This window comes from Cherax quadricarinatus, chromosome 30, assembly GCF_038502225.1.
Source record: "Cherax quadricarinatus isolate ZL_2023a chromosome 30, ASM3850222v1, whole genome shotgun sequence".
Classification (NCBI taxonomy): domain Eukaryota; kingdom Metazoa; phylum Arthropoda; class Malacostraca; order Decapoda; family Parastacidae; genus Cherax; species Cherax quadricarinatus.
In genome coordinates, this window is record NC_091321.1 from 28,411,349 (window position 1) to 28,433,435 (window position 22,087).

General features: G+C 39.3%; 1 protein-coding gene across 5 annotated transcripts in view; it reads left to right on the forward strand.

The window, feature by feature from the left end:
* Nucleotides 1-22,087, forward strand: part of LOC128688039 (cilia- and flagella-associated protein 298) — a 68,860-nt gene that overhangs the window by 41,287 nt on the left and 5,486 nt on the right. For 4 of the 5 annotated variants that reach the window (XM_070090056.1, XM_070090057.1, XM_070090059.1 and 1 more), the window contains 2 exons: nt 3,503-3,601; nt 15,738-15,854. In XM_070090056.1, coding sequence (XP_069946157.1) covers nt 3,503-3,601; nt 15,738-15,854 — 216 coding nt within the window. The remainder of the gene's footprint in view (nt 1-3,502; nt 3,602-15,737; nt 15,855-22,087) is intronic. The other variant, XM_070090060.1, reaches the window with a different exon arrangement.

A 22,087-nucleotide genomic window follows, 5' to 3' on the forward strand; every position in this document is an offset into this window, starting at 1 on the left:
TGGTGTTTTCAGGAACATAACTGTCATATAATATAACTGTCTACTGTATATCCAAGCTACCATGTTATTACTGAAGTATAACCAAGCTGTCATGTTATTACTGAAGTATAACCAAACTACCTTGTTATGACTGAAGTACAGTGGAACCTCTACTTGCGAGCGTGTCCACGTGTGAGTTTTTCCAAATATGAGCAGTCGATGGGTTGATTTTTTGCTTCCATACCAAGGCAGGTTCCTTGACACTGGTGAGGGGCTTTTGCTCTAGATCTCGGGAATTGTATCTTAACGTACACCAAAAATGAAAGAAATCTAAGCATAAATAATGGAGATCACTTCTCAGCAATTAGCCACCCCTTAGAGGTAATTTCGAATGGTTTTTATGGTTATATTCTCGTTTTTTTGGTCTCATTTGATAGAATGGAAGATATATTACAGAAGTAGATATGATTTTGATTGCTTTCACGATGAAAAGTACCTTGAAATTGAGCTCAATGTAGGAGAAATGGTCCATTGCTTGGCTATGTTTAAGAGTAAACAAATGACGTCACTGTCCATTCCAATATGCAGTCATGAATGGTTTGACATTATTTATACAATTATTGCAATAAGGAATAACAGTAAATCTTATATTTTTTGTGTGAATAAAAATTACAAATTATTTATATAATAATAATAATAATAATAATAATAATAATAATAATAATAATAATAATAATAATAATCTCCCATAAGCACAGTATCATCAGCAAAAAGTAACTGTGTCAATTCCCGTTTTGAATTTGATTCCCCATAATTTAATCCCACCCCTCTCCCGAACACCCTAGCATTTACTTCTTTTACAACCCCATCTATAAATATATTAAACAACCATGGTGACATTACACATCCCTGTCTAAGACCTACTTTTACCGGGAAGTATTCTCCCTCTCTTCTACACACCCTAACCTGAGCCTCACTATCCTCATAAAAACTCTTTACAGCATTTAGTAACTTACCACCTATTCCATATACTTGCAACATCTGCCACATTGCTCCTCTATCCACTCTATCATATGCCTTTTCTAAATCCATAAATGCAATAAAAACTTCCCTACCTTTATCTAAATACTGTTCACATATATGCTTCAATGTAAACACTTGATCTACACATCCCCTACCCACTCTGAAGCCTCCCTGCTCATCCGCAATCCTACATTATGTCTTACCTCTAATTCTTTCAATTATAACCCTTATGGGAGATTCTAAAGAAAAATTGCAAAGGTTAGTGGATGAGTTTGAGAATGTGTGTAAAGGTAGAAAGTTGAAAGTGAACATAGAAAAGAGTAAGGTGATGAGGGTATCAAATGATTTAGATAAAGAAAAATTGGATATCAAATTGGGGAGGAGGAGTATGGAAGAAGTGAATGTTTTCAGATACAGTGGACCCCCGGTTAACGATATTTTTTCACTCCAGAAGTATGTTCAGGTGCCAGTACTGACCGAATTTATTCCCATAAGGAATATTGTGAAGTAGATTAGTCCATTTCAGACCCCCAAACATACACGTACAAACGCACTTACATAAATACACTTACATAATTGGCCGCATTCGGAGGTAATCGTTATGCGGGGGTCCACTGTACTTGGGAGTTGACGTGTCGGCGGATGGATTTATGAAGGATGAGGTTAATCATAGAATTCATGAGGGAAAAAAGGTGAGTGGTGCATTGAGGTATATGTGGAGTCAAAAAATGTTATCTGTGGAGGCAAAGAAGGGAATGTATGAAAGTATAGTAGTACCAACACTCTTATATGGATGTGAAGCTTGGGTGGTAAATGCAGCAGCGAGGAGACAGTTGGAGGCAGTGGAGATGTCCTGTCTAAGGGCAATGTGTGGTGTAAATATTATGCAGAAAATTCGGAGTGTGGAAATTAGGAGAAGGTGTGGAGTTAATAAAAGCATTGGTCAGAGGGCAGAAGAGGGGTTGTTGAGGTGGTATGGTCATTTAGAGAGAATGGATCAAAGTAGAATGACATGGAAAGTATATAAATCTATAGGGGAAGGAAGGAGGGGTAAGGGTCGTCCTTGAAAGGGTTGGAGAGAGGGGGTAAAGGAGGTTTTGTGGGCTAGGGGCTTGGACTTCCAGCAAGCGTGCATGAGCGTGTTAGATAGGAGTGAATGGAGGCGAATGATACTTGGGACCTGACGATCTGTTGGAGTGTGAACAGGGTAATATTTAGTGAAGGGATTCAGGGAAACCGGTTATTTTCATATAGTCGGACTTGAGTCCTGGAAATGGGAAGTACAATGCCTGCACTTTAAAGGAGGGGTTTGGGATATTGGCAGTTTGGAGGGATATGTTGTGTATCTTTATACGTATATGCTTCTGAACTGTTGTATTCTGAGCACCTCTGCAAAAGCAGTGATAATGTGTGAGTGTGGTGAAAGTGTTGAATGATGATGAAAGTATTTTCTTTTTGGGGATTTTCTTTCTTTTTTGGGTCACCCTGCCTCGGTGGGAGACGGCCGACTTGTTGAAAAAAAAAAAAAAATAATAAATAATAATAATAATAATAATAATAATAATAATAATAATATGTATAATAATAATATGTATAATAATAATACATATAATACTAATACATATAATAATAATAATAGTATAATATAATACAATAATAATAATAATATTATACATGTAGGTATATTAATAATAATACAGATATAATAATAATGTACTACATATAATAATTATAATAATAGACGGCTTCAAAAGGCCGTCGCTAGATGGCAGTGTTTACCACAACAAAGAGGGAGCGGTTGTGGCTGCCTCCACCTGTTACATAATGACATATTTTATTTATTCTAGAGTATATATCACGTTTCTATGTTATTTATATTGTTTGTTATGTCATATTAGATGAACTGTGATAGATAAATAAGTCGTATAGATGATATTAGCAAGATTATTCATGAAGTATTTTGCCTGGTCTCCAGACAAACTCTCGTTCACCGCCGACACTGCCCATGCCACAACATGAATGACATATTTTATTCATTTTAGAGTATATATCAGGTTTCTATGTTATTTATATTGTTTATTATGTCATATTAGATGAAGTGAGATAGATAAGCCATAGAGTTGATATTAGCAAAATTATTGAAGTACAGAATTCCACTGGAACAGATTAATTGCATTTCAATTAATTTAAATGAGGAAAATTGACTCTGCAAACGAGCAAATCCAGTTGCGAGCAAGGTCATGGAACGGATTAAACTTGCAAGTAGAGGTTCCACTGTATAACCAAAGCTATCATGTTATTACTCAAGTATAGCCAAGCTATCATATTATTACTAAGCCCTGGCCTATCACCAGGCTGCATCCCCAGACCCAGTAGTACACCCAGTAATCACAGTCCTGATACCTAAACCAGGCATGACATTGGGTAATAGCTTACTGTAACTTAATTAGATTTTTTTGGTAAATATAACAGCCTATTTTAATAATGCTAAATTTTTCAGGTACTAGAAGCTTCTATGACACAGTTATGGTTTGCAGGTAAAGAAATGCAATGTGGAAAAAAATTACTGGATTACCTGGGCAAGAATGAAAAATCTAAGGTGAGAATCATACTACCATTCATACTCTAGTACTGTAAAGTGCAACCTCGTGTATAAGTCAACTCACGACATTTTTCTTTTTAGGCCTCAGTAAGTTCTAACTTTTTTGTACATGTCATGTATAAGTCTACCGTAGTTTTCTAAGGACAACAGAAAACTTGGGAATTATAGTACAAACAGGCCCCGTTTTACAGTGCTTCACTTTACTGTGTTTAACTAATGCAGCAGTTTTCAGTTATACTTATTATTATTATTATCACACTTCCCGATTCCCACCAAGGCAGGGTGGCCAGAAAAAGAAAAACTTTCACCATCATTCACTCCATCACTGTCTTGCCAGAAGGGTGCTTTACACTACAGTTTTTAAACTGCAACATTAACACCCCTCCTTCAGAGTGCAGGCACTGTACTTCCCATCTCCAGGACTCAAGTCCGGCCTGCCGGTTTCCCTGAATCCCTTCTTAAATGTTACTTTGCTCACACTCCAACAGCACGTCAAGTATTAAAAACCATTTGTCTCCATTCACTCCTATCAAACACGCTCACGCACGCCTGCTGGAAGTCCAAGCCCCTCGCACACAAAACCTCCTTTACCCCCTCTCTCCAACCTTTCCTAGGCCGACCCCTACCCCGCCTTCCTTCCACTACAGACTGATACACTCTTGAAGTCATTCTGTTTCGCTCCATTCTCTCTACATGTCCGAACCACCTCAACAACCCTTCCTCAGCCCTCTGGACAACAGTTTTGGTAATCCCGCACCTCCTCCTAACTTCCAAACTACGAATTCTCTGCATTATATTCACACCACACATTGCCCTCAGACATGACATCACTGCCTCCAGCCTTCTCCTCGCTGCAACATTCATCACCCATGCTTCACACCCATATAAGAGCGTTGGTAAAACTATACTCTCATACATTCCCCTCTTTGCCTCCAAGGACAAAGTTCTTTGTCTCCACAGACTCCTAAGTGCACCACTCACTCTTTTTCCCTCATCAATTCTGATTCACCTCATCTTTCATAGACCCATCCGCTGACACGTCCACTCCCAAATATCTGAATACATTCACCTCCTCCATACTCTCTCCCTCCAATCTGATATTCAATCTTTCATCACCTAATCTTTTTGTTATCCTCATAACCTTACTCTTTCCTGTATTCACCTTTAATTTTCTTCTTTTGCACACCCTACCAAATTCATCCACCAATCTCTGCAACTTCTCTTCAGAATCTCCCAAGAGCACAGTGTCATCAGCAAAGAGCAGCTGTGACAACTCCCACTTTGTGTGTGATTCTTTATCTTTTAACTCCACGCCTCTTGTCAAGACCCTCGCATTTACTTCTCTTACAACCCCATCTATAAATATATTAAACAACCACGGTGACATCACACATCCTTGTCTAAGGCCTACTTTTACTGGGAAATAATTTCCCTCTTTCCTACATACTCTAACTTGAGCCTCACTATCCTCGTAAAAACTCTTCACTGCTTTCAGTAACCTACCTCCTACACCATACACTTGCAACATCTGCCACATTGCCCCCCTATCCACCCTGTCATACGCCTTTTCCAAATCCATAAATGCCACAAAGACCTCTTTAGCCTTATCTAAATACTGTTCACTTATATGTTTCACTGTAAACACCTGGTCCACACACCCCCTACCTTTCCTAAAGCCTCCTTGTTCATCTGCTATCCTATTCTCCGTCTTACTCTTAATTCTTTCAATAATAACTCTACCATACACTTTACCAGGTATACTCAGCAGACTTATCCCCCTATAATTTTTGCACTCTCTTTTATCCCCTTTGCCTTTATACAAAGGAACTATGCATGCTCTCTGCCAATCCCTAGGTACCTTACCCTCTTCCATACATTTATTAAATAATTGCACCAACCACTCCAAAACTATATCCCCACCTGCTTTTAACATTTCTATCTTTATCCCATCAATCCCGGCTGCCTTACCCCCTTTCATTTTACCTACTGCCTCACGAACTTCCCCCACACTCACAACTGGCTCTTCCTCACTCCTACAAGATGTTATTCCTCCTTGCCTTATACACGAAATCACAGCTTCCCTATCTTCATCATCATTTAACAATTCCTCAAAATATTCCCTCCATCTTCCCAATACCTCTAACTCTCCATTTAATAACTCTCCTCTCCTATTTTTAACTGACAAATCCATTTGTTCTCTAGGCTTTCTTAACTTGTTAATCTCACTCCAAAACTTTTTCTTATTTTCAACAAAATTTGTTGATAACATCTCACCCACTCTCTCATTTGCTCTCTTTTTACATTGCTTCACCACTCTCTTAACCTCTCTCTTTTTCTCCATATACTCTTCCCTCCTTGCATCACTTCTACTTTGTAAAAACTTCTCATATGCTAACTTTTTCTCCCTTACTACTCTCTTTACATCATCATTCCACCAATCGCTCCTCTTCCCTCCCGCACCCACTTTCCTGTAACCACAAACTTCTGCTGAACACTCTAACACTACATTTTTAAACCTACCCCATACCTCTTCGACCCCATTGCCTATGCTCTCATTAGCCCATCTATCCTCCAATAGCTGTTTATATCTTACCCTAACTTCCTCCTCTTTTAGTTTATAAACCTTCACCTCTCTCTTCCCTGATGCTTCTATTCTCCTTGTATCCCATCTACCTTTTACTCTCAGTGTAGCTACAACTAGAAAGTGATCTGATATATCTGTGGCCCCTCTATAAACATGTACTTCCTGAAGTCTACTCAACAGTCTTTTATCTACCAATACATAATCCAACAAACTACTGTCATTTCGCCCTACATCATATCTTGTATACTTATTTATCCTCTTTTTCTTAAAATATGTATTACCTATAACTAAACCCCTTTCTATACAAAGTTCAATCAAAGGGCTCCCATTATCATTTACACCTGGCACCCCAAACTTACCTACCACACCCTCTCTAAAAGTTTCTCCTACTTTAGCATTCAGGTCCCCTACCACAATTACTCTCTCACTTAACATCTCCCAAAATCTCTCTCTCTCCTCTGCATTCCTCTCTTCTCCAGGTGCATACACGCTTATTATGACCCACTTCTCGCATCCAACCTTTACTTTAATCCACATAATTCTTGAATTTACACATTCATATTCTCTTTTCTCCTTCCATAACTGATCATTTAACATTACTGCTACCCCTTCCTTTGCTCTAACTCTCTCAGATACTCCAGATTTAATCCCATTTATTTCCCCCCACTGAAACTCTCCTACCCCCTTCAGCTTTGTTTCGCTTAGGGCCAGGACATCCAACTTCTTTTCATTCATAACATCAGCAATCATCTGTTTCTTGTCATCCGCACTACATCCACGCACATTTAAGCATCCCAGTTTTATAAAGTTTTTCTTCTTCTCTTTTATATTCAGACGTCCTACAGTAAATATATTCACCAATCACTGTAAGCAAAAGATGAAAATATTTTAAGGTAAGTAATATATGTGCTGTATATGCATTTTTTTAGGCCTAGCTCTATTGCTCACTTAATATATGATTGTGCAAACATGCTATTGAGCTGTTACATGCATTTGAAAGTGAAAATAGTCTATGATTCACTTTACAGCAGCAACCTGGAACCTAACCTACTGTAGAAGCAGGGCACTCCTGTACTTTGCTGGATGTTGGTATTATGTTGTTTGTCTTACTAAGTTTAGTCAACAAATTCTGTGATGTATATAGGAATGACTAAAAGTGAAAACCCAGATTCTTAGCTGATGCTATGAAGTCACTATATTGAGGTCAGGCAAGTAACCCAACTTACTATGTGCAACTCGTTGACAAGTCATGTTTCCGATCCACTTTTTTCTTGCATATTAATAAAGGAATACTGCAGTAGATCTACTGGCTCTTGCTATAAGATTCTAATATCACCCAACATATCACCCAACTATTCAACCTATATGCATCTAAACTGTTAAACTATTGCTCTCCATAACCTGTGCCATATAGAGTAAGAATTAGGATTAGTCTGCCTGAAATGCCTAGGCATGCTAGTGGCCTTCTTTGTTATTAATATTTTTTAATATATAAACCACACATTGTAAGCTTTGCAGGGAAATACCGTATTTCACGGCTTATTAGATGCATTTTTTCCCATAAAATGTCTCCAAAAATCACCTTACATTCTTTAAACTGAAGGCCAGTGATGGGAGCTGTAAGTTTGGGGTGTGGGGTGGGCTGTAGCTCTCTCAGTTACGTCTAATGCCAAGCCATTGAAGCTAAAACAAGTCTTGTAAGCCACGAAATATGGTAAAAATTTCATTTACATAAGATTGGGTGTCCCATGGTTTGGTTGGCAGTGCATTCAGCTCAGACACTGAGTGTCCGTGGTTCAATCCCCGGCATAAGTGGCAACGTTGGGCATGTTTCCTTACACCTGCTGCCCCTGTTTACCTAGCAGTAAGTAGTAACATGGGTGTTAGTTGACTGTTCTGGGTTGCATCTTGGGAGATGGTGGTATACCTTAGATAGAGCTGGGTTTTGAGATGAACTGAGTTAAGATAACAGCTTTTAGCCTCTAATGTTGATTTGTGTAAAAACAAGTGGAGGACAGTAGTAGGCCTGCTGGCCCATTCATATACAATTTTATTACCAAACATAAGATCACTACTATGCCTCTGTCACCTCACATCAACTTTGCCATAACCATCCCTTGCTTATCAATACTGCTGTCTTACCAGGAAGTAAAAATGATAATTTTGCAATAGAATATCAATGGATACAGAGGAGAATCAGGGAGAGCTCTGAATGATGGTTCTCCCAGTTCCCCCCACCATAAGCATTTGTCTTCAGAACCAAAGCCCATTGTACAGTTGGATTTTTTATCTCTATGCACTTTTTCAATCATTAGACCACTTTCCTGATTAATCTTACAATGAAAGCATAGTTCTTGTATGCAATGATGTCTTGCATTCCCAGTTTTCCATTCATAGTTCACTGCAGCCCATGTCTATTTGGCCCAATGGTACACAGTTGGCTTTTTCCATCTTTACCCTTTACACCCCTTATCTTTAACAAACATGCAAACTTTAATTTCATCTTTGCCTGTTCCACTCTTTTTATTATGCATTTTTAACTCTCATTTTCTCTGGAGAGGGTTGCATGATGACACTTATGGAGCTTAATTAGTCTTTTCAGTATCATAATCGCTGGAGTTCCTGTACATCTAGTCCAGTGAATCCACAACCTCTCTATTCCTCAGTAGTGCTAGAATGAAACTGGACCTTAATAAATCAGCTACATGAGAGTGATCATTTCCTATTTATATTATTTCTTGTCCACTCCCCTTGATTTCAGTGACAATTCAAACATACAAATTGAATAATGCATGGGGAGTTTTGAATCAAGTGTGAGAGTAATGGTGGTTGGGGATTTCAATGCTAAAGTGGGTAAAAATGTTATGGAGGGAGTAGTAGGTAAATTTGGGGTGCCAGGGGTAAATGTAAATGGGGAGCCTTTAATTGAGCTATGTGTAGAAAGAGATTTGGTAATAAGTAATACATATTTTATGAAAAAGAGGATAAATAAATATACAAGGTATGATGTAGCACGTAATGAAAGTAGTTTATTAGATTATGTATTGGTGGATAAAAGGTTGATGGGTAGGCTCCAGGATGTACATGTTTATAGAGGGGCTACTGATATATCGGATCATTATTTAGTTGTAGCTACAGTTAGAGTAAGAGGTAGATGGGAAAAGAGGAAGGTGGAAACAACAAGTAAGAGGGAGGTGAAAGTGTATAAACTAAGGGAGGAGGAAGTTCGGGTGAGATATAAGCGACTATTGGCAGAAAGGTGGGCTAGTGCAAAGATGAGTAGTGGGGGGGTTGAAGAGGATTGGAATAGTTTTAAAAATGCAGTATTAGAATGTGGGGCAGAAGTTTGTGGTTATAGGAGGGTGGGGGCAGGTGGAAAGAGGAGTGATTGGTGGAATGATGAAGTAAAGGGTGTGATAAAAGAGAAAAAGGTAGCTTATGAGAGGTTTTTACAAAGCAGAAGTGTTATAAGAAGAGCAGAGTATATGGAGAGTAAAAGAAAGGTAAAGAGAGTGGTGAGAGAGTGCAAAAGGAGAGCAGATGAAAGAGTGGGAGAGGCACTGTCAAGAAATTTTAATGAAAATAAGAAAAAATTTTGGAGTGAGTTAAACAAGTTAAGAAAGCCTAGGAAAAGTATGGATTTGGCAGTTAAAAACAGAGTAGGGGAGTTAGTAGATGGGGAGATGGAGGTATTAGGTAGATGGCGAGAATATTTTGAGGAACTTTTAAATGTTAAGGAAGAAAGAGAGGCAGTAATTTCATGCACTGGTCAGGGAGGTATACCATCTTTTAGGAGTGAAGAAGAGCAGAATGTAAGTGTGGGGGAGGTACGTAGAATGAAAGGGGGTAAAGCAGCTGGAACTGATGGGATCATGGCAGAAATGTTAAAAGCAGGGGGGGATATAGTGTTGGAGTGGTTGGTACTTTTGTTTAATAAATGTATGAAAGAGGGGAAGGTACCTAGGAATTGGCAGAGAGCATGTATAGTCCATTTATATAAAGGGAAAGGGGGCAAAAGAGTCTGTAAAAATTATAGAGGAATAAGTTTACTGAGTATACAAAGAAAAGTGTACGGTAGGGTTATAATTGAAAGAATTAGAGGTAAGACAGAATGTAGGATTGCAGATGAGCAAGGAGGTTTCAGAGTGGGTAGGGGATGTGTAGATCAAGTGTTTACATTGAAGCATATTTGTGAACAGTATTTAGATAAAGGTAGGGAAGTTTTTATTGCATTTATGGATTTAGAAAAGGCATATGATAGAGTGGATAGAGGAGCAATGTGGCAGATGTTGCAAGTACAGTGGACCCCCACTTAACGATCACCTCCCAATGTGACCAATTATGTAAATGTATTTATGTAAGTGCGTTTGTACGTGTATGTTTGGGGGTCTGAAATGGACTAATCTACTTCACAATATTCCTTATGGGAACAAATTCGGTCAGTCCTGGTACCTGAACATACTTCTGGAATGAAAAGATATCGTTAACCGGGGGTCCACTGTATATGGAATAGGTGGTAAGTTATTAAATGCTGTAAAGAGTTTTTATGAGGATAGTGAGGCTCAGGTTAGGGTGTGTAGAAGAGAGGGAGATTACTTCCCGGTAAAAGTAGGTCTTAGACAGGGATATGTAATGTCACCATGGTTGTTTAATATACAGTGGACCCCCGGTTAACGATATTTTTTCACTCCAGAAGTATGTTCAGGTGCCAGTACTGACCGAATTTGTTCCCATAAGGAATATTGTGAAGTAGATTAGTCCATTTCAGACCCCCAAACATACATGTACAAACGCACTTACATAAATACACTTACATAATTGGTCGCATTCGGAGGTAATCGTTATGCGGGGGTCCACTGTATTTATAGATGGGGTTGTAAAGGAAGTAAATGCTAGGGTGTTCGGGAGAGGGGTGGGATTAAATTTTGGGGAATCAAATTCAAAATGGGAATTGACACAGTTACTTTTTGCTGATGATACTGTGCTTATGGGAGATTCTAAAGAAAAATTGCAAAGGTTAGTGGATGAGTTTGGGAATGTGTGTAAAGGTAGAAAGTTGAAAGTGAACATAGAAAAGAGTAAGGTGATGAGGGTATCAAATGATTTAGATAAAGAAAAATTGGATATCAAATTGGGGAGGAGGAGTATGGAAGAAGTGAATGTTTTCAGATACTTGGGAGTTGACGTGTCGGCGGATGGATTTATGAAGGATGAGGTTAATCATAGAATTGATGAGGGAAAAAAGGTGAGTGGTGCGTTGAGGTATATGTGGAGTCAAAAAACGTTATCTATGGAGGCAAAGAAGGGAATGTATGAAAGTATAGTAGTACCAACACTCTTATATGGGTGTGAAGCTTGGGTGGTAAATGCAGCAGCGAGGAGATGGTTGGAGGCAGTGGAGATGTCCTGTTTAAGGGCAATGTGTGGTGTAAATATTATGCAGAAAATTCAGAGTGTGGAAATTAGGAGAAGGTGTGGAGTTAATAAAAGTATTAGACAGAGGGCAGAAGAGGGGTTGTTGAGGTGGTTTGGTCATTTAGAGAGAATGGATCAAAGTAGAATGACATGGAGAGCGTATAAATCTGAAGGGAAGGAAGGCAGGGTAGGGGTCGTCCTCAAAAGGGTTGGAGGGAGGAGGTAAAGGAGGTTATGTGGGCGAGGGGCTTGGACTTCCAGCAAGCGTGCATGAGCGTGTTAGATAGGAGTTAATGGAGACAAATGATATTTGGGACCTGACGAGCTGTTGGAGTGTGAGCAGGATAATATTTAGTGAAGGGATTCAGGGAAACCGGTTATTTTCATATAGTCGGACTTGAGTCCTGGAAATGGGAAGTACAATGCCTGCACTTTAAAGGAGGGGTTTGGGATATTGGCAGTTTGGAGGGATATGTTGTGTATCTTTATATGTGTATGCTTCTAAACTGTTGTATTCTGAGCACCTCTGCAAAAACAGTGATAATGTGTGAGTGTGGTGAAAGTGTTGAATGATGATGAAAGTATTTTCTTTTTGGGGATTTTCTTTCTTTTTTGGGTCACCCTGCCTCGGTGGGAGACGACCGACTTGTTGAAAAAAAAAAAAAAAAAAATTTCTTGATCCTCCTCCTGACTTCTTTACAGACAAGCTGTTGCATCTCTTTTGATTACCTCGGTGCTTTCTGCAACTACACTTGCCATCCTGCGAACCTCAAGTAAACATTTTTTGAAATATATCCCCTGGTGGTTTTCTGCTCATGCAATTCATTTGGAACAGACTGCATGGAGGTGCTACCATTATAACCTCATAACAGATTATTTTTTAATTTGCTAACAAGCGAGAACACACACACTGTTGCATTTTAAAAATAGTTAAATTTGTTGGTCTAGGTAGTAGGTTGGTAGACAGCATCTGACCAGGGAGGTACTACCATCCTACCATCTTGTTTTACATGATGGTAGGATTGCTGGCATCTTTTTTCTGTCTCAGAATCATTTAAGATTTCAGCTTTGTCTTGCTGCTTCTACTTACACTTAGATCACACTACACATGGAAAGACAAGCATATATATATACACATGCCCCTGTGGGTTTTCTTCTATTTTCTTACTACTAGTTATTATTCTTCTTTATTTCCTTATATCTCCATGGGGGAGTGGGACAGAATTCTTCCTCTCTAAGCCTTGCATGTCGTAAGAGGCGACTAAAATGCCGAGAGCAATGGGCTAGTAACCCCTTCTCCTGTATATATTACTAAATTTAAAAGGAGAAACTTTTGTTTTTTCTTTTGGACTGCCCTGCTTCAGTGGGATACAGCCGGTTTGTTGAAAGAAGAAGAAATTTGTTGGTGTATGTCTGAGTGTTCACCATGAGTGCAATATGAAAAAAGTTATAAATCTTACCACTGCTTGCAAATTTTCTGGCACTGCTGGCAGTTTTCTTTTCCTCAAGGATTTTCAGTCAGAGAGGCACTGCAATGTTAGAGTGAATTATAACTTTTTTTCACTGATTTTATGAAAGTCATAGGCATACTGCAAGGCAGTCCTTAGTCCTACCTCACTATTGATAGCTCTTAATGATTTGCCTTGATTCTTCCCTCAAGTATGTGGTCATCTTCATATGTCATTGATTTTGCCATTGCCTGTACAGGTCCAGACGAACAAATTGTTGCAACCATTGTCTAACATACTATTGATTGTGTCATCAACTGGACCACTTCACATGGTTTAAAGATTTCCATTGCCAAAACTTGATAACCTTCGCAAGACTCCCTATCATCCCACAACCTGTTTTATGCCTTAATGGTTCCCCTATTTCTCTATCTTTGGTTAAATTTATAGGCCTTCTCTAAGACTGTTGTATGTCACAGCAGTCCTACATCACCTCTCTAAAAGCCATCTGTTATACTCGACCGAGCCTCTTTGAAACTTTAGCTTACCTTACTTAGTTGAGGAGCTGATAGGCAAATCTCCCTTGAGGCTAGACTCTAGGCCAGCATTTTCACAGCAGAGTTATGTGCTATGCTCGTTGCTATCATCCACATTACACCCATGTTGTTGTTTGTTACAAAGTGCATTACAGGCTAATCAGAAATATGATATCCCACTTCCTATTGTATTCTGCGTACAGTAATGGTTGTGTTGAATTTCTAACGAGCATAAAGAAGTAACAGCTTGACAAAGCTCCTGGAGAGTGAAATGTTGCCATAATAAAATGTCACATTAGTTGCACTTGTGTCCTTTTACTCAACTTATTGTTAATAATTCTGCTAACATTATTACAAGTTGTATTTTGCTGGGTCCTTGGACACACTTGTTATTCAGAGCAATGAACACAGACTCTGCTACTGTCTATTATTCATGATCTGCCAGTCTTCCATAGGAAAGCCTCTTTTTCTGACTACTTTCCAGTACTGTCATAGAGACTGAAACTGGACAACAGCACTGGTCTGCATTAAGAGGACAACAAATTGTTTTCCATCACTTCACAGTTAAGCTCCTGATCATCATTTCTCCATCACTGTAAGGTGTGGGAAACCATGTTCACATGTTTCTGAACTGGTGACTCACAGCTTGTGGCCTTCATCCTCAAGGACTGCCAGGTAGCTGTAAAAGTTCACCATATATCAGCACACTGTCTTATGTTTCAGAGTTCATGCAGAATTCACTTAATTAAACATCTTCAACACCCTGATGCACTCACTGCGCATCCCGCCTTACTGAGAATCTCACTTTTGATGCAGACTCCCTCTATGAGTGTACTAACTATGATATCAATTTTACATCTCCATTAACCCTTAACTCCAATAAACCCTTTATCCTTTAACCCCTACCCATGACCCATATGAATTTGTAACTTATTTTTTATTATGATAATAAGGGTGAGCAAGGGGCTAGTAATCCCTTCTGTATAAATCACTAAATTTGAAAAGAAAAGCTTTCATTTTTCTTTTTAGTCACCGTGCCTGGTGGGATATGGCTGGTTTGTTGAAAAAAAAAAATAAGAGCTGTATCAACAGGTTGCTATTCCTATAAGTAGTTAATTGACCCTATTACATAAAGTGGCTTTTCATAAATGATAATCTTTCTTTCAACACACCCGCCGTATCCCACCGAGGCAGGGTGTCCCAAAAGGAAAAACGAAAGTTTCTCCTTTTACATTTAGTAATATATACAGGAGAAGGGGTTACTAACCCCTTGCTCCCGGCATTTCAGTCGCCTCTTACAACACGCATGGCTTACAGAGGAAGAATTCTGTTCCACTTCCCCATGGAGATAAGAGGAAATAAACAAGAACAAGAACTAGAAAGAAAATAGAAGAAAACCCAGAGGGGTGTGTGTATACATATGCTTGTACATGTATGCGTAGTGTGACCTAAGTGCAAGTAGAAGTAGCAAGACGTACCTGAAATCTTGCATGTTTATGAGACAGACAAAAGACACCAGCAATCCTACCATCATGTAAAACAATTACAGGCTTTCATTTTACACTCACTTGACAGGACGGTAGTACCTCCCTGGGCGGTTGCTGTCTACCAACCTACTACCTTTATAATCTTTCTTTCTTTCAACACACCGGCCGTATCCCACCGAGGCGGGGTGGCCCAAAAGGAAAAACGAAAGTTTCTCCTTTTACATTTAGTAATATATACAGGAGAAGAGGTTACTAGCCCCTTGCTCCCGGCATTTTAGTCGCCTCTTACAACACGCATGGCTTACGGAGGAAGAATTCTGTTCCACTTCCCCATGGAGATAAGAGGAAATAAACAAGAATAAGAACTAGAAAGAAAATAGAAGAAAACCCAGAGGGGTGTGTATATATGTGCTTGTACATGTATGTGTAGTGTGACCTAAGTGTAAGTAGAAGTAGCAAGACGTACCTGAAATCTTGCATGTTCATGAGACAGAAAAAAGGACACCAGCAATCCTACCATCATGTAAAACAATTACAGGCTTTCATTTTACACTCACTTGGCAGGACGGTAGTACCTCCCTGGGCGGTTGCTGTCTACCAACCTACTACCTTTATAAATGATAATATTTTAATTAAAATATATAAAACTTTCCTCTTTTGCAGGTAATAATGAAAATTCAGAAACGTGGTCAGGGGCCACCTGGCAGAGAACCAATGCTGACAGAAGAACAACAGAAAGCCCTAATGGCAGCAGAATTTAAGAGAAGAGAAGAACTGAAGGTAAAAAATAGTGTATAGGAACTTGAGCAATTTTACCATCAGTGTTCGATCTATATTATTCCAATATTATTTTCCAACCCAAAATATTATGTTTACTGGGTACAAATCCCTTTTGTTTGCTCTGTGTTTATTAGATTCAGTATTGTTGTTAAGACTGGATACCTAGAGTGGTTCACCGAGTTTCCTTTGTTCTTTTTCAGCCTTTCCTTCTCATGTTTGTTGTATAATTTGAGAATGCCTCATCACAGTGATCTGAAACTTGCTACATTTACTGAGTTAAATAAAATGAAAGAACTTATCATTATTAGGCTCTGTAGCTTGTTACAGTTGACCACGATCTCTTGCACCTAAAACTTAAACATTAAGAGGTCAGAGGACACTCTGATAGACACCAGTATGTATGCGCAAATGATGTTGCCTCCACCACACAACCTGTTCTAGTTGGAGTCCCCTGAGGGCAGTGTCATTGGACCACCACTACTCTTTCTCATTTACATCAGTGACCTCCCTAATGCCTCCAAACTACTTAAACTTGTTCTTTTTTGCTGATGACTAAACCATACTTAAAACCACTGTAAACATGAGCTGCTAAAAATATCCACTTGGATGATGACCAACAAACTTACTTTCAATATCAACAAAACCTACTTTAACTTGAGAGAGCTACAAATATTCAACTAAACATATCGATGAATGGTTCCCCCATTTCAAGACATACTGAAGGAAAATTTGAAAGTATAGTAGTACCAACACTTATATGGGTGTGAAGCTTGGGTTGTAAATGCTGCAACGAGGAGGCGATTGGAGGCAGTGGAAATGTCCTGTCTAAGGGCAATGTGTGGTGTAAATATTATGCAGAAAATTCGGAATGTGGAAATTAAGTGAAGGTGTGGAGTTAATAAAAGTATTAGTCAGAGGGTTGAAGAGGGGTTGTTGAGGTGGTTTGGTCATTTAGAGAGAATGGATCAAAGTAGAATGACATGGAGAGCATATAAATCTGTAGGGGAAGAAAGGCGGGGTAGGGGTCATCCTCGAAAAGGTTGGAAGGAAGGGGTAAAGGAGGTTTTGTGGGGCGAGAGGCTTGGACTTCCAGCAAGCGTGCGTGAGCGTGTTAGATAGGAGTGAATGGAGACGAATGGTATTTGGGACCTGACGAGCTGTTGGAGTGTGAGCAGGGTAATATTTAGTGAAGGGATTCAGGGAAACCAGTTATTTTTATATAGCCGGACTTGAGTCCTGGAAATGGGAAGTACAATGCCTGCACTTCAAAGGAGGGGTTTGGGATATTGGCAGTTTGGAGGGATATGTTGTGTATCTTTATATGTGTATGCTTCTAAACTGTTGTATTCTGAGCACCTCTGCAAAAACAGTTATAATGTGCGAGTGTGGTGAAAGTGTTGAATGATGATGAAAGTATTTTCTTTTTGGGGATTTTCTTTCTTTTTTGGGTCACCCTGCCTCGGTGGGAGACGGCCGACTTGTTGAAAAAAAAAAGAAAATATATATATATATATATATATATATATATATATATATATATATATATATATATATATATATATATATATATATATATATATATATATATATATACATGTATATATACATATATATATATATATATATATATGTATATATATATACACACATAGTTCCTTGATAATGTGAGTAGTCACGAAAGCGCTTGGAATTTCTCTATTCTTTCAGAGTGGTTGTTTTGCATATTCTGAAATCACCTGTTTACTGTGATCTTATTGCATATATATATATACATATATATATATTTTTTTCTTGTTTTTTTCAAAAAGTCAGCTGTCTCCCACCGAGGCAGGGTGACCCAAAAAAGAAAGAAAATCCCCAAAAAGAAAATACTTTCATCATCATTCAACACTTTCACCACACTCACACATTATCACTGTTTTTGCAGAGGTGCTCAGAATACAACAGTTTAGAAGCATACACATATAAAGATACACAACATATCCCTCCAAACTGCCAATATCCCAAACCCCTCCTTTAAAGTGCAGGCATTGTACTTCCCATTTCCAGGACTCAAGTCCGACTATATGAAAATAACCGGTTTCCCTGAATCCCTTCACTAAATATTATCCTGCTCACACTCCAACAGCTCGTCAGGTCCCAAATATCATTTGTCTCCATTAACTCCTATCTAACACGCTCATGCACGCTTGCTGGAAGTCCAAGCCCCTCGCCCACATAACCTCCTTTACCTCCTCCCTCCAACCCTTTTGAGGACGACCCCTACCCTGCCTTCCTTCCCTTCAGATTTATACGCTCTCCATGTCATTCTACTTTGATCCATTCTCTCTAAATGACCAAACCACCTCATCAACCCTTCCTCAGCCTTTTGACTAATACTTTTATTAACTCCACACCTTCTCCTAATTTCCACACTCTGAATTTTCTGCATAATATTTACACCACACATTGCCCTTAGACAGGACATCTCCACTGCCTCCAACCGTCTCCTCGCTGCAGCACTTACATCCCAAGATTCACACCCATATGAGAGTGTTGGTACCACTATACTTTCATACATTCCCTTCTTTGCCTCCATAGATAACGTTTTTTTGTCTCCACACGTACCTCAATGCACCACTCACCTTTTTTCCTTCATCAATTCTGTGATTAACCTCATCATTCATAAATCCATCCACTGACATGTCAACTCCCAAATATCTGAAAATATTCACCTCTTCCATACTCCTCCTCTCCAATTTGATATCCAATTTTTCTTTATCTAAATCATTTGATACCCTCATTACCTTACTCTTTTCTATGTTCACTTTCAACCTTTGCACACACTTCCAAACTCGTCCACTAACCTTTGCAATTTTTCTTTAGATTCTCCCATAAGCACAGTATCATCAGCAAAAAGTAACTGTATTAATTCCCATTTTGTATTTGATTCCCCATAATTTAATCCCACCCCTCTCCTGAACACCCTAGCATTTACTTCTTTTACAACCCCATCTATAAATACAGTGGTCCCTCGTTTATCGTAATTAATCCGTTCCTGGAGGTGTTACTATTATCGAAATCTATGATTTTCGAATCAATTTTCCCCATAAGAAATTATGTAAATACAATTAATCCGTTCCTGACACCCAGAAGTATTAAAACAAAAAAATTGTTTACATGAAATATAGATGTAGTACTTAAACAATACAATGGGACACGATGAATGAAACATTAACAACATAACACTTACCTTTATTGGCGATTCTTCTTAGTGTATGGAAGACTGGAGAAGGAGAGAGATTGGATTATTTATAGTTTGGAAGGGGAATCCCCTTCCATCAACACCTCAGGTACCAATTGCTTTTCTGGGGTTACTTCTCTTCTCTGTTTCTTAATGCCACTAGGACCAGCTTGAGAGTCACTGGAGTCCTGTCTCGCAAAATAACTGTCCAGAGAGCTCTATTTCTGGCGTCTCTTTAACAGTTCCCTAAAATGGGCCAAGACTCTCACTGTACATGTTGCCAACATGGCTTGCAACAGCCTTGTCAAGGTGATGTTTCTCCATAAATCTTTCCATCTTACCCCACACTTCAAAAATCTCCTTAATTTCTGAAGAAGGCAACTTCTTCCATCTCTCTTCCTCCTCCTCTGCAGCAAGATTCCGAGCTGCGATCTGTTGCTCTTCCTGCTGAAGCTCTTGCAGCTCCTCAGTGGTGAGCTCCTTGTTGTGGTCTTCCACCAACTCTTCCACATCCTCCAAACTCACATCCAACCCCATGGAACTTCCCAGTGCCACAGTAGATTTAACAACAGACCTAGGCTCATCAGGGTCAGCCCCAAACCCTTCAAAATCCCTCTTGTCGACACAATCTGCCCACAATTTTCTCCAAGCAGAGTTCAAAGTCCTGGTAGTCACTCCCTCCCAAGCCGTACCTATAAGGGTTATGCAGTGGAGGATTCTGAAGTATTCTCTCCAAAAATCTCTTACGGTCAAGTGAGTGTCTGAGGTCACATTCAAGCACCTTTGAAACATTGCTTTGGTGTAGAGTTTTTTAAAGTTTGCAATGACCTGCTGGTCCATGGGCTGGAGGAGAGGAGTGGTATTTGGGGCAAGAACTTTACTGTGATGAGCCCAAACTCCTCGAAAATTAGGTCATCCAAGTTTGGAGGATGAGCAGGTGCATTGTCCATTACTAGGAGGCACTTGAGATCCAATTTCTTTTCCAGTAGGTAATTCTTCACACTAGGGCCAAACACTTCATTGAACCACTCGACAAAAATTTCCCTCGTGACCCATGCCTTACTATTAGATTTCCAAAACACACACAATTTACTCTTCATAACATTGTTTTTCCTGAACACTCTGGGATTTTCAGAATGGTACACTAGTAATGGCTTCACTTTGAAATCCCCACTAGCATTAGCACAGAACATGAGCGTCAGCCTGTCTTTCATAGGCTTGTGTCCTGGCAGTGCCTTTTCCTCCTGTGCAATGTAGGTCCTCTTTGGCATTTTCTTCCAAAAGAGGCCTGTTTTGTCACAATTGAACACTTGTTCAGGTTTCAGTCCTTCAGCCTCTATGTACTCCTTGAATTCATGCACATATTTTTCAGCCGCTTTGTGGTCCAAACTGGCAGCCTCACCATGCCTTACACACTGTGTATGCCACTACGGTTCTTAAATCTCTCAAACCAACCTTTGCTGGCCTTAAATTCATTCACATCACCACTAGTTGCAGGCAATTTCTTTACCAGATTGTTGTGCAACTGCCTAGCCTTTTCACAAATAATCGACGTCATAATACTATCTCCTGCTAATTGTTTCTTGTTTATCCACACCAATAATAACTTCTCAACCTCTTCGAGTACTGGTGATCTCATTTTTGTCAGCATATTTATCCCCTTTGCAACAACAGCATCCTTAATTTCCTTTTCTTGGCCACGATAGAAGATATGGTTGTATAGGGTTTGTTATACATCCTGGCCAGTTCGACCACATGTACGCCACTTTCATATTGTTCAATGATGCTTTTCTTAAATTCAATCGTATTTCTCACCTTCTTTACCAAAGGTTTGGCACTAGGAGCTTTCTTTGGAGCCATGGTAGCTTATTTAGTACTTGCAAGTACTAAAATGAATGGAATATTATAAAATATTTTGTATGAGCAAGTGAGGGGACCGTCACTCACTGGTAAACAATGCCACACTGGCTGGGAAGGGAGGCCGCCCCGGCTCAGAACGTGAGTACGCATCCCGGACGAATTATTATTTGCGAGTCAATCTATGATTAGCGAGCCCATGTTTTGACGAAAATATCGCTACGATTTCCGAAAATTACGACTCTTGAGCCCTACGATTATCGAGGGACCACTGTATATTAAACACCCATGGTGACATTACACATCCCTGTCTAAGACCTACTTTTACTGTGAAGTAGTTGCCCTCTCTTCTACACACCCTAACCTTAGCCTCACTTTCCTCATAAAAACTCTTTACAGCATTTAGTAACTTACTACCTATTCCATATACTACTTGCAACATCTGCCACATTGCTCCCCTATCCACTCTATCATATGCCTTTTCTAAATCCATAAATGCAATGAAAACTTCCCTACCTTTATCTAAATACTGTTCACATATATTCTTCAATGTAAACACTTGATCTACACATCCTCTACCCACTCTAAAACCTCCTTGCTCATCCTCAATCCTACATTCTGTCTTACCTCTAATTCTTTCGGTAATAATCCTACCATACACTTTTCCTGGCATACTCAATAAACTAATTCCTCTATAATTTTTACAGTCTCTTTCGTCCCCCTTCCCTTTATATAAAGGTACTATACATGCTCTCTGCCAATCCCTAGGTACCTTCCCATTTTATGAAACAAAAATACCAACCACTCTAACACTATATCCCCCTCTGCTTTTAACATTTCTGTCATGATCCCATCAGTTCCAGCTGCTTTACCCCCTTTCATTCTATGTAATGCCTCACATTTATTTATTTTCTTGGTAGAAGGTTGGTAGACAGCATCTTCCCAGGGAGATACTACTGTCCTGCCAAGTGAGTGTAAAACAAAAGCCTGCAATTGTTTTACATGATGGTAGAATTGCTGGTGTCCTTTTTTCTGTCTCATAAACATGTAAGATTTCAGGTACATCTTGCTACTTCTACTTACACTTAGGTCACACTACACATACATGAACAAGCATATACAGTGGACCCCCGCATAACGATGGCATCGCATA